Below are 14,734 nucleotides of genomic sequence, written 5' to 3'. Positions count from 1 at the left end.
ATGATACAAGAACTATGTACACTAATCACTCTGTTTTTCTTAAATAGGAGCTTATATTTCATCATGCGGCCCTAGCATTGTTCCATACTGACACGAATCAAATAAACACATTTCACAATCCCCCATTTCTTTTTTTTTTCATGGTATTGATTCGTGTTTTATTATTATTATTATTATTATTCAATCGAGTAAATACTTGCCAAATTGGTACCAATTTTGGATCCTCTTTTGTTTTTATTATCATCAGGGAATGGGTTCTCCCTTACCCTGGTTCTGGTTCAACAGGTACCACAGATATTTGCATTCCTTGTATAACCGAGTGTATTAGTCAGGTAAAACAGGGTATTAAACATGGAATTATTGAATTATTAAACAACCCTCCACATATTCCCAATACAACTATCCCAATTCTAGTAAGCCAACCACTACCCATAAAGTCCCTCCATAATTCTCTTAAATTGATTTCATTCCAAATTTGAACTGGGACATGTGCAATTTTCTTCATTTCTTTTTACAAGTTCATTCACAGCTTTTCCTTCATCATCAATATCTAAACAGCAGTTACTTAAGGTTAAATTTTCCACAGACTCCTCCTTCTTGTGCTAGCAAATAATCTAAAGCTAAGCAATTTTGATACAAAGCAGTTCCCATCTTGGTATTTTGTTTTGCAATTAATCTGAGTGCATCTCCAGTTTTATTCACAACTATTTCTACTACAGCTTGCAACCTAATTATTCTATTAAGCATATCTACTCCAACAAGCACAACCCCAATTTGAGGGTCCGCAGTAATGATAACTCCGGTCCCATGGATAATCTCTTATCCAATCAGTGTAACACGTAGAAGTCACTGTTCCACCCTTTCTAGGACAAATGTACTTGGGCTGGTTACTATATCTCTTCCAGCTCAGGCTTCCGCAATCAGTATATGGGTCTTCATCTATAATATCACAGGCATCAAAGGTTATTGACACTGAGGTATTCAGGGTGGTTACAATTTCACTTGTTCCAATTAATTTCTCTGCATAGAGCATACTGAGTTAGGTTAAAAATGCAGCTTCCTCTTTTCTGGCCTTTACAGTCACAGACAGTATGATACACCAATGTCTGGGAGCTCAAGCATCCTTTTCTAGTTGACTGCAGTTGTTGGCCATAGCTTGGGCCAAGAAACTCACCCCAAGTAGGACTAGAAGGGGTCCGGTAAGGGCCATAGTGCTCGGCGGTCACAGCCCAAAGGGGTTGCAGCCCTTGGCAGACCTTCCTAGCCGCAGCACCAGTTCCCTATCCGGTCTTGCCCTCTTCCCTAATCTTAAAGGGGTGTACATTGCAGATGTACCTTCTCGGTACCTTCAGGGGATAACGCTTAACTGATCCCTGTTATTGATAAATCTCTTCCCTTAGTAGGTATCTATTCAAGAGGTTCTTTGTTTACTAATTTTACAGGAGTAATTACAATAAATTTGGAGTAATTACAATAAAGGAGTAATTACAATAAAATTCCCACAGCAACTTAGCTTATGCTCTTCGATGAAGGCTTCTTCAAGTCCATCTGTTAGTTTCTCCTGGTTCCGATGTTACTTTCCACTCTTCCACTGGACCTTTTACTCACGACACGTGTCCATCCTTTTTCAGCAGTTCTCACAGCTGTTTCCTTGTTAACAGATAACAGCTAATAGATAGCAGTTAATAAATATCGGTTGTTTTCTTTTTAATAAAACAAGAAAAGGTCCTTCCCAGAGGGGAGATAAGTTTTCTTCTTGCCATGTTTTTATTAGAACCCTATCTCCTGGTTTTAACTGGTGAATTGCAAATCCTAAAGGTGGTGTCTGAGTCATCTTCCCAGTTTCTCTTAGCTCTTTTAATCTTCTACTAGTGGTAATTATATATTTCTGGATACTACGATCCTCAACTACATTGTTCCCTAAGGGCATCCCTTGAGAATAAGGCATGCCATATAACATTTCACGTGGTGATAATCCAGTCTCAGTGTGTAGTTTAGTTCTAATATTTAAAAGTGCCAATAGTAAGCATTTCGTCCAGGGCATTTGTCTCGATCAGTAACTTAGCCAATTGTTGTTTTATTGTTTGATTCATTCTTTCTACTTTCCCTGAGCTTTGTGGGTGCCACGGAGTGTGGTATTCCCACTGAAAGCCTAATTATTGACATAATAATTTTATTATTTTAGAAGTAAAGTGTGTGCCCTGATCAGAATCAATGTACTGGATTATCCCATATCTAGGTACTAAGTGTTCTAATAACATTTTTACCACCATTCCGGAGAACAAGCAACCCAAAACAGCAAGGCATTTGAATCACCCCTCTCTGTTCCCTCCTCCAAACTCTTTACATTCCTGATGATATCACCAGCCATGGGGCTTGTCGACCCCCATGGCCACACTCCCACATTTCCCCCTTCTTTAACATAAAAAAGCATGATTAACACAATTTAAGAAAGCACGATTAACACAAACTAAAACACAGAGAAAAACTACCAGGCATACTAATTCTATCTTTAACAAACTTTGTAACCACAACCCTGGGAGAGGCAGGTACTGAGTGCTGCCCAGGCAGGGGGGGCTCTGGCTGCCCCTCCAGCTCCTGGAGTCCTTGTTTGTAGGTCCTGCATATGCCAGCCGGACACTCCCAGACGTTGTTTTTTGTTTGAGCTGGAGTCCAAACCGCAGAGGAGGGTGCTGTGATCATGTTAAGGCAGATGATGAGACGGCCGGACAGACTCCTGGTGCTGACATCCATCTAGGACCGGCTTCTGTTAAAACACAAGCACAACCTCGGCCCCCAAGTTATTAGAGTGTAGGGCCCTTCCCAGTAATTGGTGCTGTAATTTTTTTATTTTTATTTATTTATTTATTTTTCAATGACTTGTGCTCTTCCTTTAACTGAGTTTCTCCCAGATCTGTCTTCTAGATCTGTTTGTTGCTTTTTCTCCTGCACGGACAGATGCAAGGACCTTCCGTCCATCAATTAAAAAAAAAAAATTAAAAAACATAGCATACTTTATGTATCTTTTCCTAGGGTTCACACCCCTACTCTTCCTTCTTTGTTTTAGAAGCTGTCCTGGTTTAGTTAGGATAGAATTAATTTTCCTCCCAGTAGCTGGTAGAGTGCTATGTTTTGGATTTAGAGTGAGACTAATGTTGATAACACACTGATGTTTTAATTGCTGCAGAGCAGTGCTTACACTAAGCCAAGGACTTTTCAGCTTCTCACTCTGTCCTGCCAGCGGGCAGGCTGGGGGTGCAGCAGGAGCTGGGAGGGGACAGACCCAGGACAGCTGACCCAAACTGGCCAAAGGGGTATTCCATACCATCTGACATCATGCTAAACAATGCATAGGGGTGGCTAGCCGGGGTGGGGGGGCCAGCCACCTGGGGACAGGCTGGGCATCGGTCAGCAGATAGCAAGCAAGTGCACCATGCACCACCCGCTCCGTACACATCATTATTATTATTTTCTGTCCCAATAAACTGTCTCTATCTCAACCCGCAGGCTTCAGTTTTTCTCATTTCTCTCCCCTATCCCATAGAGAGGGGAGGATGAGCGAACGGCTGTGTGGTGTTTAGCTGCCGGCCGGGTTAAACCACAACAGAAGCATACATAAATTGATACAAAGGAACACTTAAATAATACAACTGGACACAAAAATATACATTTTTCGAGAAATTCACATCAGTAATTGTATAAAGCTTTCTTCTGTACTAAGGGGTCCTGAAAGTTTAGGACTAAAACATTAACTTTGTAATGTAATGTAAAAGGGTTATCATGACAGTCCTCAAAGGCCACTATATAGCACACTGACATATTCAAGGCTCTCCGCTTTTATTTCAGTCTGTGTATTCAAGTTTTGAGGTCCTTTTATGATTATGCAAACATCAGAAATATAGTGATATAATAAATGGTACTTATGAAAGCAGAGTTTTAAAGCCAATATTAAGTTTTGCAGGCTCAAAACACCAACTTAATATTTAAACAAGTATTTGATACTTCTGTTTGTTCAAAAATAGAGTAAATGCACTTACATAAGAATAACTTTCACTTTTCAACAAGCGTGCTCGTGATTTTTATATTAGTACAAACTTAGAAACAAACAAACAAATCCAAATCCACCATATGACTTTTTAAAATAAATGATACCAATTCACCTTTCCCCTACTTGAGTACATTTACATTAAGGCTTTGAATCATCTGACCCACGATTTTACAGCATTAAAATGAATGGGTCCACAAGGATGCTGGTATGTCTCACTGAGACTTAGCATGAATAGAATTAAAGCTCACCACCTTAAGGAAACAGAAAATCACATGCTCATGCCTTACCTATATTCCTTTTTGTCTCCAAACCAGAACATAAAGTTTAATAGTAACAGTATTTCATGGCAGTAGATGAGTACTTTTTAATCAATTATATTTTATTAATTAATATTATTAATTTAGTGGCAACATCTTTGGAGAAACTTCCAGTTTTTGTTGTACAACACTGCTTTCTGGTAGTGATTCAGACACAGGGAGTTCATTCAGTTCAACATGCTGTAAATATAGCCCCACTTTTCCCCTTTAATAGTTCCAGGGCTCTACATAGAGCATACAGCTCACAAGCCTGAGCTGACCGTGATGGACTCAAAGGTCCTGACTCCACAGGTTCTAGGTCCTTATTAATTATTGGATATCCTGATTTGACCATTTTATCACATAGTACTGAATCATTTTTAATTTGCTCCCTTTTCTCTGGTTCCGGGTCTTCAATTTTGTCTGACCCATCTAGGAATTTTACTGTGGCAATTCCTACAGCCCTTGGCTACCCGGTAAGAGTGTCTTGCAGGGGGTTTAGGACCTATCACCCACCCACGAATCCTATAGGAATCACTTCGGTCCTTCACCGGCCAAGTCCCTCGCGGGAGATTGGAACCGCGGTTAGAAGACCTCCACACTCGCTTCGGAACTAGGTTCCGTCTCAGTCACACTCTTACACACACAGGCAACCGAATCCCACCCAACCGAACGGTACACACTTCAAATACTCACGACTCCATCGTCTTCGTTCGTATCTTCGCACGCAGAATTACGGGCAAAATACAATGCTGCAGCCGGCAAGGGAGCTCATAAAAAAATCAAATTCTTTGCTTGCCTTTATTCAGGTTCAGGATGGTATTAGTCCCGACCTGACTCGAACAGGAGCCACCAAATGGTGGGGTGCCCCTCCTAGATCCAGTCAGAATTCAGGAACCAAGACCATCCCGGACGAGCCCCCAATTGTGATAAATGATTAAGTCCCAAATAGGATTTTTGTGATTTATTAAGCGAATAGAGGCAAGCAAACAGCGCTGGGTGCACCGGGAGTCTCTGCTCTACCAGGACGCACACCTGTTACATCAGGTGTCTGATTTTTATGCTCCTAGACTAATACATATTCATCACTATTCCTAGAAAAGGCGGGGTTATTATAATTAGTTCCTGGAATCCAAACCCTCTCTGGACGCATGCGTAGCAGTCTCTGGTGGTCTTTCTGGGGGTCTCTTGTGCTGAAGGCTCGTAGTCTTCCTCCCAGGCTTTGTCCTTCGGTCGTCCTTCAACTCCCCCTTTCTCCTCATTTGGTGGATCTCTTTGCTGGTTATCAGAGGCTTGTGCAGCGTCCCATGCAAAAGTCTGCAGTTTCCTAAAAAAAACTCCTTGGTCCTCTTATCTCCCAGACTAGAGTCTCAATGTTCGCCCTTCAAACCCTCTATTTACACAAATTGCTGGATCGTTCCTTTGCATGATACAAGAACTATGTACACTAATCACTCTGTTTTTCTTAAATAGAAGCTTATATTTCATCATGCGGCCCTAGCATTGTTCCATACTGACACGAATCAAATAAACACATTTCACAATTCCAATTAAAGTTAGCAATTTATTAGAGGAATAAAGGGAAGCAAACAGCGCTGGGTGCGCCGGGAGTCTCTGCTCCACCAAGACGCACACCCCACAGTTCCCATTCCAGGCTTATATCTCCTCTACTAATGCATATTCATTGGTGGGCGTGTCCTCCTTCAAGCATGCCTTCTTCTTCTTCTGGAATCTTCTTGAACCTTCTCAACCCCAGACCACATGCATGCTCCCCCCCCCCAGTCTTCTGCCTAGCAACAACACTGGTCCAGGCTGTTCCTGTCAGGTGACCATTGCAGAACCCAAGAACTATATACAGACATTAACCACCAAATGTAAAAACTATATACATACATTGATCACCAAACACAATAACTATATACAAACATTAACCATCTCCATTTCTCCAATCTTGTGGTTATACAAGGATATATAAGACAGTCACATTGTATCACGTAGCCCTAGCATTGCTCTACATTGACATGAATCAGATGAACATATCTCACACCAGCCTCAAGTTCGACGACATCAAAACACTCTCTAATATAGAGAGCCACTCCACCACCCCTTCTGTGCTGCCTGTCCCTTCTGAAGAGCCTATAGCCAGACATTGCAGCACTCCAGTCATGAGAGTGGTCCCACCACGTTTCCGTGATGGCAACCAAGTCATAGCCTGCCTGCTGCACAATGGCTTCCAGCTCCTCCTGCTTGTTGCCCATGCTGCGTGCATTAGCACTGTTGCAACTGTGCGTTGCTGTGATGGACACTACCCCTCAGGCAGATCAATGTTCAATATAGCAAGTATGGCACGGGCACCCGTGGGGGGAGGCAGCGGAAAGCCCCTGGGGATACTGCGCTTAGGCGGGAAGGGGGTGGTTAAGGCCGTGCTCCTCAGGCCACGGCTTTGCGGTGGACACCGAGCTCCCCCACTAGGTAGGGCAGGGCCGAGCAGAGTAAAGCGCCCTCGGCGGCCGGGACGGGAGGGGAGTGGCGCCGCCGGAGGTGGGATCCCGGAGCTGCCCCTGCTTCGGCACCGCCTCCTTCGCCCCTACACAGTCCTGCTGGCCCTTCCGCTCTCTCCTGGCCGGTTCCAGCTGGGACTCGGCAGTTGTCATTGGCTTAACGGCCTCATCCGGGTAATTGGCGTAGCGCTGTTGCTCAGCCTGATCGTCCCAATATGGCGGAGGTGAGCGGGGAAAGCGGGCTGAGGTGCTGGGGTTCCGCCGGCCTCCCTGCGCTCACCCCGTAAGGCGTCTCCAGGGTGGCGCCGGGGGCTGGCGGAGCGGCGGGGCAGCCGAGCGGCGGGGCAGCCGAGCGACGGGGCAGCCGAGCGACGGGGCAGACGGCGGAGTCGCTGGCGTCAGGGCAGTGGGAGCCCGCGCGACTAGGCCGCACAGCGGGTGCCTGGTTTGTAGATTGCGAGCGGCCGACAGGCCACAGCCGAGTGCGGATGGGGGCGCGGCCGGGGCACGGGACAGGCCAGCGGCGACGTAGCAGCACGGGCGATGGAGAAATACCTGGTGGGAGGGAGGAGGAGGAGCGAGTCCTTGGCTGGGAGCGGGGAAGAGGCCGTGGTCGGTCCGTCTGCCTCCGTCTCTGCCTGCCTCTGTCCTGTCCCGTCGGGGACGGAGTGAACGCGCGGGAGCGCCAGGCCGGGCCGGGTGCGGCTCCTGGGGGGGGGCTTTTGCCAAAGGAGGAGGGAATGGGAGCAAGAGGTAGGGAGTGGGCGAGGGAAAGAGGAACGGGAGGGGGGTGAACAGGATGGAGGGGTGAGCAAGGTGGGAGGCGGGGGCTAGGGTTGAGGTTGAGGCTGGCGACCTGTGTGAGTAGAGCGGTAGAAGGGGGATGGTTGGAGAAGGAGGGAGCTCCAGTGAGGAAGGGAAGGGGCAATATGAAATAGTGAATCCTACTTGCTGTAGAGTGAGATGCTTCACCTCGATCTTTCCTCTCCCTGCAGGCTTCCTTTGGGAGTTCGAGCCCAGGTTCGTCATTGCCAGCTCCTGCCCGACACACTGCCTGCCACCCACACGCTGTGGTCTCCCTCCTGCTCCTTTCTACAAATATCCCCTCTTGCCTCGTAGCTTTTCTAATGCTTCACATTCATGTAGCTAATTGCCTGCCTGATTTTTAAAAGAAAAAGAAGTATGTTGTGGAGTTCTTTCCTTAACTCCAGTTGCAGTTAGTAATTGGCTGCTTGGAGTTCAAAATGAAATCAAAGTCTTGTAGTGCTTTTAAGTCAGCATCTCAGTAAAGCCATGTAATCTGGAGAGAGACTGCTTCTCTTGCTGGTAACTATAGGCTTGTGTGACTTCTTGATAGTATCAGAAAACATTTAAAATCATAGTGACATGCAGTTGTTAATGTTTAAACTACGGTTAAAGTTCTTTGGAACACCTTCATTTACACGTGTATTTAACATCAATAGGGCTACTCATGAATAAGTATCTGGGGAGTGCATTTGCTTCTGCATAGTTTTTTCTGTTAGCTGTTTTTCTTCTTTAACTACTCTTACTAATTTTAATGAGCTTGTTTTACTTGAATAGGGTTTTAAATTGGATATTGAGTGTTCAGAGCCACCAAGTGGGACTTGGTTTTTATCTAAAGTCTGTGAGTTGTATAGACCTTCTACTTGAGTTATTCAAACTTAAAATGAGTTAGAACAGCAATTAGAAACAATAATCTTGAGCATGTTTGTGTGTGATTAAGACAGTTGACAGTTCTTGAAAAGCTGTAGGATCAGGATGTAATAGGCAACAGCAGAAAAATTGTGTGCAAATTAATTATTGTAATTGGAGTAGCATTATAAGCAATGTTCAGAGATCCATGAGACCATAATATGAATAGCATGCGAATAAAAATAATTTTGGCCTGAATGTTTCCTTATGGTATGGTATTGTGGACTTGCACAGTATTGTCTTAATCTAAATGGACAAAGTTTACGTTAAAAAAATTGCTGAATCTAATGATAACCTTTCTAACAGTTGACAAAATGCACTTAAGCCATCAAAAAGTAGTTATTATTTTATGAGTATCCTCTTGACTAATGAAAATGTGTCTTGGACCAGCCATAGCAATGATTTGTTAATTAATGTGATCCATTAGAAGCATTTTATTTCCAATATATTTTCCTCTATATTTCTAGAGACACTGCCATATTTGTTCTTTCTTTCTAGATCAAGTGCTAAGAGTTTAGCCTTGCAGATTAGATGCTTTATTAAAGCTAGCTTAACTAACATGAAGTGTGTCTCACTTTATTTTGCTGTTAGTTAGAAGTTGATTCATAAGCTGTGTTATCCATTTCCTAGTGAAAAACTAGGCTAGTTACCATATAACTCATTCAAGAGTCAAAGACTCTTGATTTGTAAGGTACAACTGGCATGCTTGCAGCATCTGAAATCTTGTGACATGTATGCTTTATACCGTAATGATTATTTCAAGTATACTTTGAACAATCTTTTATCCAGTAAAATGCTCATTTGGGATCGTACTTATTGAAACTCTGTTTTAGTCGTTTAGATAGTTCTTTCAAGTATTTACTATATACTGCAAGAGAGAAAACTGTACATATTACTTATAAGTATGAAAAGGAAAGGCCAGCTAAAACAGCTGTATGTTGGGTAGTTAGGAGTTTGTTCCAGTTACTCCACTGAGAGTTCCCTGTATGTAAAAGAATTCATGTAACCTTATTTTTTTTCTGTGATGTAACTTCATATGTTGGTGTGGAAAAAAATTACTCAGATTTTTCTTTTTAATAGTTGGCTCTTTATCATCTGAGGATCATGACTTTGACCCTTCTGCTGAAATGCTAGTACATGATTACGATGATGAGCGAACTCTTGAAGAAGAGGAAATGATGGAAGAAAGCAAAAATTTCAGCTCTGAAATTGAAGATTTAGAAAAGGTAAGAGTGACTCACCCTCTTCTAAATGTCCGTATGTATTGTACCTCTTTTACTGAAAAGAATGCTCAGTGTGTTTTTTAGTCAGTATTGTATATTGTAGTTTCTTACAAAATGGCTTTACAGCTTTTTTATTTAAAAAAAAAAAAAAAAAACAATAAAATCGGTTTTAGGTAGGATATAGCAGTGCATCCTCACAAAAAGGTGGAATTTAGCTTTTCAAATATATTAGTGTTGTGTTAAGTTCAGGTTCTTTTTTATTTAATAATGCTTTCACTTTGGAGGAGAAATTACTGAAGCTGGTTTTAGAGTTGTATTATCTAATATCTCTTCTAATTTTTATAAGTCAGAAATAAGTTGAAATTGCACATTTTGAGTACTATTAAGTGACAATTAGCTGTATTTCATTCTGTTGGTCAGTTTTTGTTTTTCCAATCCAGAAACGAACTGGACCTGCTCATCTCTATTACTTTAGGTCCCGATCCTGGAAAGACTTTGACATGAGTTTGTTTACCCATTGTGAAAAGTCTTTACAGGATTAAGACCTTAGCTGACTAAAGAAAACAAGTAATTTAATCAGTATACGAGTTAAACAAGAAATTTTTGAAGGTAATTTAACTTTTAAAGGTATAAATATCAGAAAATATTTCTAATTCTTTGATGGCTTGAATGAGGTAACTAAAAAATCTCCGTGATTTGTTGTTTTATTGTCTTAGGATGCAAATATATTTAGAAAAATAATTTGATCAAAAACTGTTGGAAAAAAATATAAATCCAGCCTTTCTCTTGATTTTTTTTATTTTTTTTTCCATTGGCTGTCTTTCTCCTATTACCTTCTCAGCAGTCATTATAAAATATTGTGCAGGAGATATAAATGATAAGAAGTTGCTATTTTGGTTTACTTTTGTGGGTTTTTGAATGCATACATGCAGTTGTAATTATGTAGGACTAAAATCTTCAAGTTGTTCTGCAATTCTCTCTTGTAGGGGGGTGGTTATGTTTCTACTGTCTTGAAGAAATACAGGCAAATCATGCTGTACAGTATGAATCAGATAAGAAGCAAATATTTAATAATCAATTACTGTTTAGTTTCATCTAGCAAACAAATGTCTTGAATAACTTAATGGGACTTCGCTATATGCCAAGAGAGATGATGATGAATCATTTCAGTCCTGTGCCTGAAAATATTTTAAACCTTGATTTGAGGTTCCTGCTTTCAATAAAGTTTTTGTTTTTTACTTTTGTTTTTCAAAATATATCTTATCCTTTTAGGCCTGAACTGTTTACAAGTATTTGGTAATATGTTGAAATGTTTGTAAATCTTCTTGTATTAGGAAGGAAACATGCCATTGGAAGACTTATTGGCATTCTATGGCTATGAAACCACGATTCCAGTTATGGCAGGTTCTAGCACAGATAGCTCTCCAAGTGAGCTTGCAGATGAACTTCCAGATATGACTCTAGATAAAGTAAGTTGGAACCGTTTTTCCCAGTATTACAGATTGAAAGCAAAAATCCAGTTGACTTCATATAATATTTCTCTATCTCTTAATGTTACAAAATGCATATCTTTGTCAATTTCTACGTACAATCAAGAATTACTATATTATTATGAATTCTTTCATTTTCAAGGACATTGAGGATCTGATTCTAATTATTCTTATTGCACTTAAAAATGCAGAGCGACTTCAGTGGCACTATATTACTACAAATGAGAAATTACAAAATTAACAGTTGTTCTAAAACACATCTGAAGAACTGTAGATTTTATTTTTTTTTAGAGGTGGAATTTTCCTGAAAAGATCTGTATTTTATTTTAATGTATGTAATGTCCAGAAATAATAATTTGAGCTTCCAACATATGTGCTATATACCAAAACTGTGGATGACTTGAAAAGGCTCTCATGAATACTTTGGAATGTTTCTTTCTGATGTATATCATTATAAAGGTCTCAACTTGGGGGGGTGAGGGGGGGGAGATTGCAGCACACACGGTCGTTGCATTTGTTGGCTGGGTGGTTGCACTCCAAGAGTTATAGTGAACAGCTTAATGTTCAAGTAGAGATCAGTGAGTAGTGGTGTTTCTCAGGGGGCAGTATTGGGACTGGCGCTATTTAACATCTTTGTTGGTGACATGGACAGTGGAATTGAGTGCAGTCTCAGCAAGTTTGCCAATGACACCAAGCTGTGTGGTGCGGTTGACACTCTGGAGGGAAGCCATCCAGAGGGGGACGTGGATAGGCTTGAGAGGTGGGCCTGTGCAAACCTCATGACAAGTTGAACAAGGCCAAGTGCAAAATCCTGCATCTGGGCCAGAGTAATCCTAAGCACAAATGCAGGCTGGATGGAGAATGCATTGAGAGCAGTTATGAGGAGAAGGACCTGGGGGTGCTGGTTGATGAAAAAGTCAATGTGAGCTGGCAATATATACTTGCAGCCCAAAAAACCAACCATATCCTGGGCTGCATCAAAAGAAGCATTGCCGGCAGGTCGAGTGGGGTGATTCTTCTCTATTCTGCTCTCATGAGAGTACTGGAGTACTGTGTTCAGCTGAGGCCCCCAGCACAAGAAGGACATAGACCTATTAGAACAAGCCCAGAGGAGTGGCGGATGCCCCGTCCCTGGAAGTGTTTAAGGCCAGGTTGGATGGGGCTTTGAGGAACCTGGTCTAGTGGAAGGTGTCCCTGCCCATGGCAGGGGGATTGGAATTAGATGATCTTTAAGGTCCCTTCCAACCCAAACCATTCTATGATTCTATTTAAAAAAAAAAAAAAAAAGCTGCTGGGGGGGAGGGGATGGGACTAAGAACAACAACAAAAAAACTCTTCAGCTTCTGTGATTTGCAGGCTAATATCAAATTCTGAATTTTTAAACTTTTTTTTTTTTTTTTTTTGCTCTAAGACATGTAGCTAGTAGTTTGGATCTTAAAATTTGTATGTAGTAAGCATATGCTTTTTTAAAAACTCTTTCTGTAAGTGATGTAATGGTAAATTCCACAGAAAGTTGGGTATAATTATGGCTCTGCACATCTGATTTTCATTAGGGCTCACAATTATGTTGAGGCTACAAAAATGTAGTTGACTTGTTGTCTAATACAGTTCTTTCACTCCCTAACTTTTATACAGAGGTATTCAAACATCTGCTGGTGGAGGAAGCGAGCTTTTTTTTCTTTTTTTAATCTATGAAAACTTAATTTTGTGTGTGTTTTGGGAAGATAACTGGTTGTCTGTTTTCTGTAACTGTCCTCAGCAAAAGCCTACAAAAATGCCTGGCTGTTCTGTTTTCTTTTTCCGGAGTTTAAGGGGTAACAGCCTCTTAAACCTTCAGTGTATCCATGATGTAAAGAATAACAAAATTCTAAAGTTTTGAGGCAATTTCCATTGATGTTTTTCATTGGAAGCAGTTGGAGGAACATCTGACATTGATGGTTACAGAGGTTATTTTTTGTTGACTTTATTTTAATGGAAGACAGGGGAAATGAACCCGTGTTCAACTCTGAAATTAATGGCTATATTGGTTCTCAGATTTAGGAGGAACAAACTCCCTTTTTAATTAAGGGAATACAGTCTACTAAAATTACTTACGGTAAAAGAATTCACTTTATTTAATGGGACTTATGATTTGCCGAATCTAAATGCTCATTGTTCTATACTTAATAGACATTCTGAGGTTTTAATTTTTATTTATTTTTCAAATGTTACAGGAGGAAATAGCTAAAGACCTCTTGTCAGGTGATGATGAAGAAACACAGTCCTCTGCAGATGACTTGACACCATCGGTTACTTCACATGAGGCTACAGACTTCTTTCCTCGGCCATTAAGATGTAGGAAAACTAATTTTATAACAGTACTTGAAACAGTCCTGACATTATATACAACATCCTAGCCTAAAATATCAAAATTGCAGAGTACTGCTGACTTTTCTGGGAGTTGAGAAACAGTGCTTTGGGGGGGTATTGAACATGAATGTTGTCTTTGGTTGTTATTAATAATTACTTGAAAGACCTTGTTGTGGTTTAACCTCACAGGCAGCTAAGCACCACAAAGTTGTTTGTTCGTTCCCCCCCCAGTTGGACAGGAGAGAAAATTGGGGGGGGGGGGAAGGGTAAAAACTCCTGTGCTGAGATTAAGACAGTTTAATAGGACAGAAAATGAAGGGAAAATAAGGATGATGATGATAAAAGAATACACAAATCAAGTGATGCACAATGTAATTGCTTACACCCTGCTGACTGATGTCCAGCTCATCCCCTGAGCAGCGCCCCCCTGCCAACTCCCCCCAGTTTTATTGTTCAGTATGACATCACATGGTATGGAATACCCCTTTGGCCAGTTTGGGTCAGCTGCCCCTGGTTCTGTCCCCTCCTAGCTGGCAGGGCAGTATGCGAAGCTGAAAAGTCCTTGATTCTGTGCAAGTGCTGCTCTGTAACAACTAAAACATCAGTGTGTTATCAACATTAGTCTCATCCTAAATCCAAAACACAGCACCATACCAATTACTAGGAAGAAAATTAACTGTATACCAGTTGAAACCAGGATGGACCTATATTTGGTACTGTGCTCAAAAATACAATTTTTTCTACATGTACAGTAAATTTTCATAATTAATAGTTAACATGGTGTTGAGGAACGCTCTCCTATGATTTTCAGTATTTTGGTGAATGACGTGAATATGTAAACCATCCTTTTTAGTAGAGAAACACTAACTTAAATTTTGCTGCTATTTTTAAGCCAGTGACTCCTCCATTCAGCTTGAGGATGTGAACTGGGCTGTGATTTCTTTGTGACTGTTTCATTTCACACATACAGCACTTTTCTATAGGATTTCATAGGGCAAGCAAAGTGGTTTTAAAGGGGATGGGACCTTTGAACCCATGACCACCAACATTTTACTACCTGTGGAGCTATGATGGGAAAGATTTGGGAACCAGTGGTTTAGTTATCCAACCTGGA

At 41.3% G+C, this 14,734-nt stretch overlaps 1 protein-coding gene across 2 annotated transcripts; it reads left to right on the top strand.

Annotated features, from left to right (window-relative positions):
* Positions 1 to 6,683: 6,683 nt before the first annotated feature.
* On the top strand, positions 6,684 to 13,831 carry LOC118159498 (mesoderm induction early response protein 3-like). 2 transcript variants are annotated; one of them, XM_035314069.1, is made up of 5 exons: positions 6,684 to 7,069; positions 7,841 to 7,865; positions 9,639 to 9,784; positions 11,116 to 11,250; positions 13,485 to 13,831. In XM_035314069.1, exons 1-5 carry the CDS (start codon positions 7,061 to 7,063, stop codon positions 13,665 to 13,667), a joined length of 498 nt encoding a protein of 165 aa, XP_035169960.1. In that variant the 5' UTR covers positions 6,684 to 7,060; the 3' UTR covers positions 13,668 to 13,831. The 2 variants fall into 2 exon arrangements, with proteins under 2 accessions (XP_035169960.1, XP_035169961.1); XM_035314070.1 differs by lacking the exon at positions 6,684 to 7,069 and adding an exon at positions 7,463 to 7,598.
* Positions 13,832 to 14,734: the final 903 nt, after the last annotated feature.

This window comes from Oxyura jamaicensis, unplaced genomic scaffold (assembly GCF_011077185.1).
Source record: "Oxyura jamaicensis isolate SHBP4307 breed ruddy duck unplaced genomic scaffold, BPBGC_Ojam_1.0 oxyUn_random_OJ70690, whole genome shotgun sequence".
NCBI lineage: Eukaryota > Metazoa > Chordata > Aves > Anseriformes > Anatidae > Oxyura > Oxyura jamaicensis.
This window is presented reverse-complemented; position numbering and strand designations above follow the sequence as displayed.

Bases quoted from the DNA above. Each gene is read 5' to 3' on its own strand.
- LOC118159498 (XM_035314069.1), top strand. The intron at 7,866-9,638 runs GTTCGTCATTGC...TCTTTTTAATAG, and splicing joins CTTTGGGAGTTCGAGCCCAG to TTGGCTCTTTATCATCTGAG. The intron at 11,251-13,484 runs GTAAGTTGGAAC...CAAATGTTACAG, and splicing joins CAGATATGACTCTAGATAAA to GAGGAAATAGCTAAAGACCT.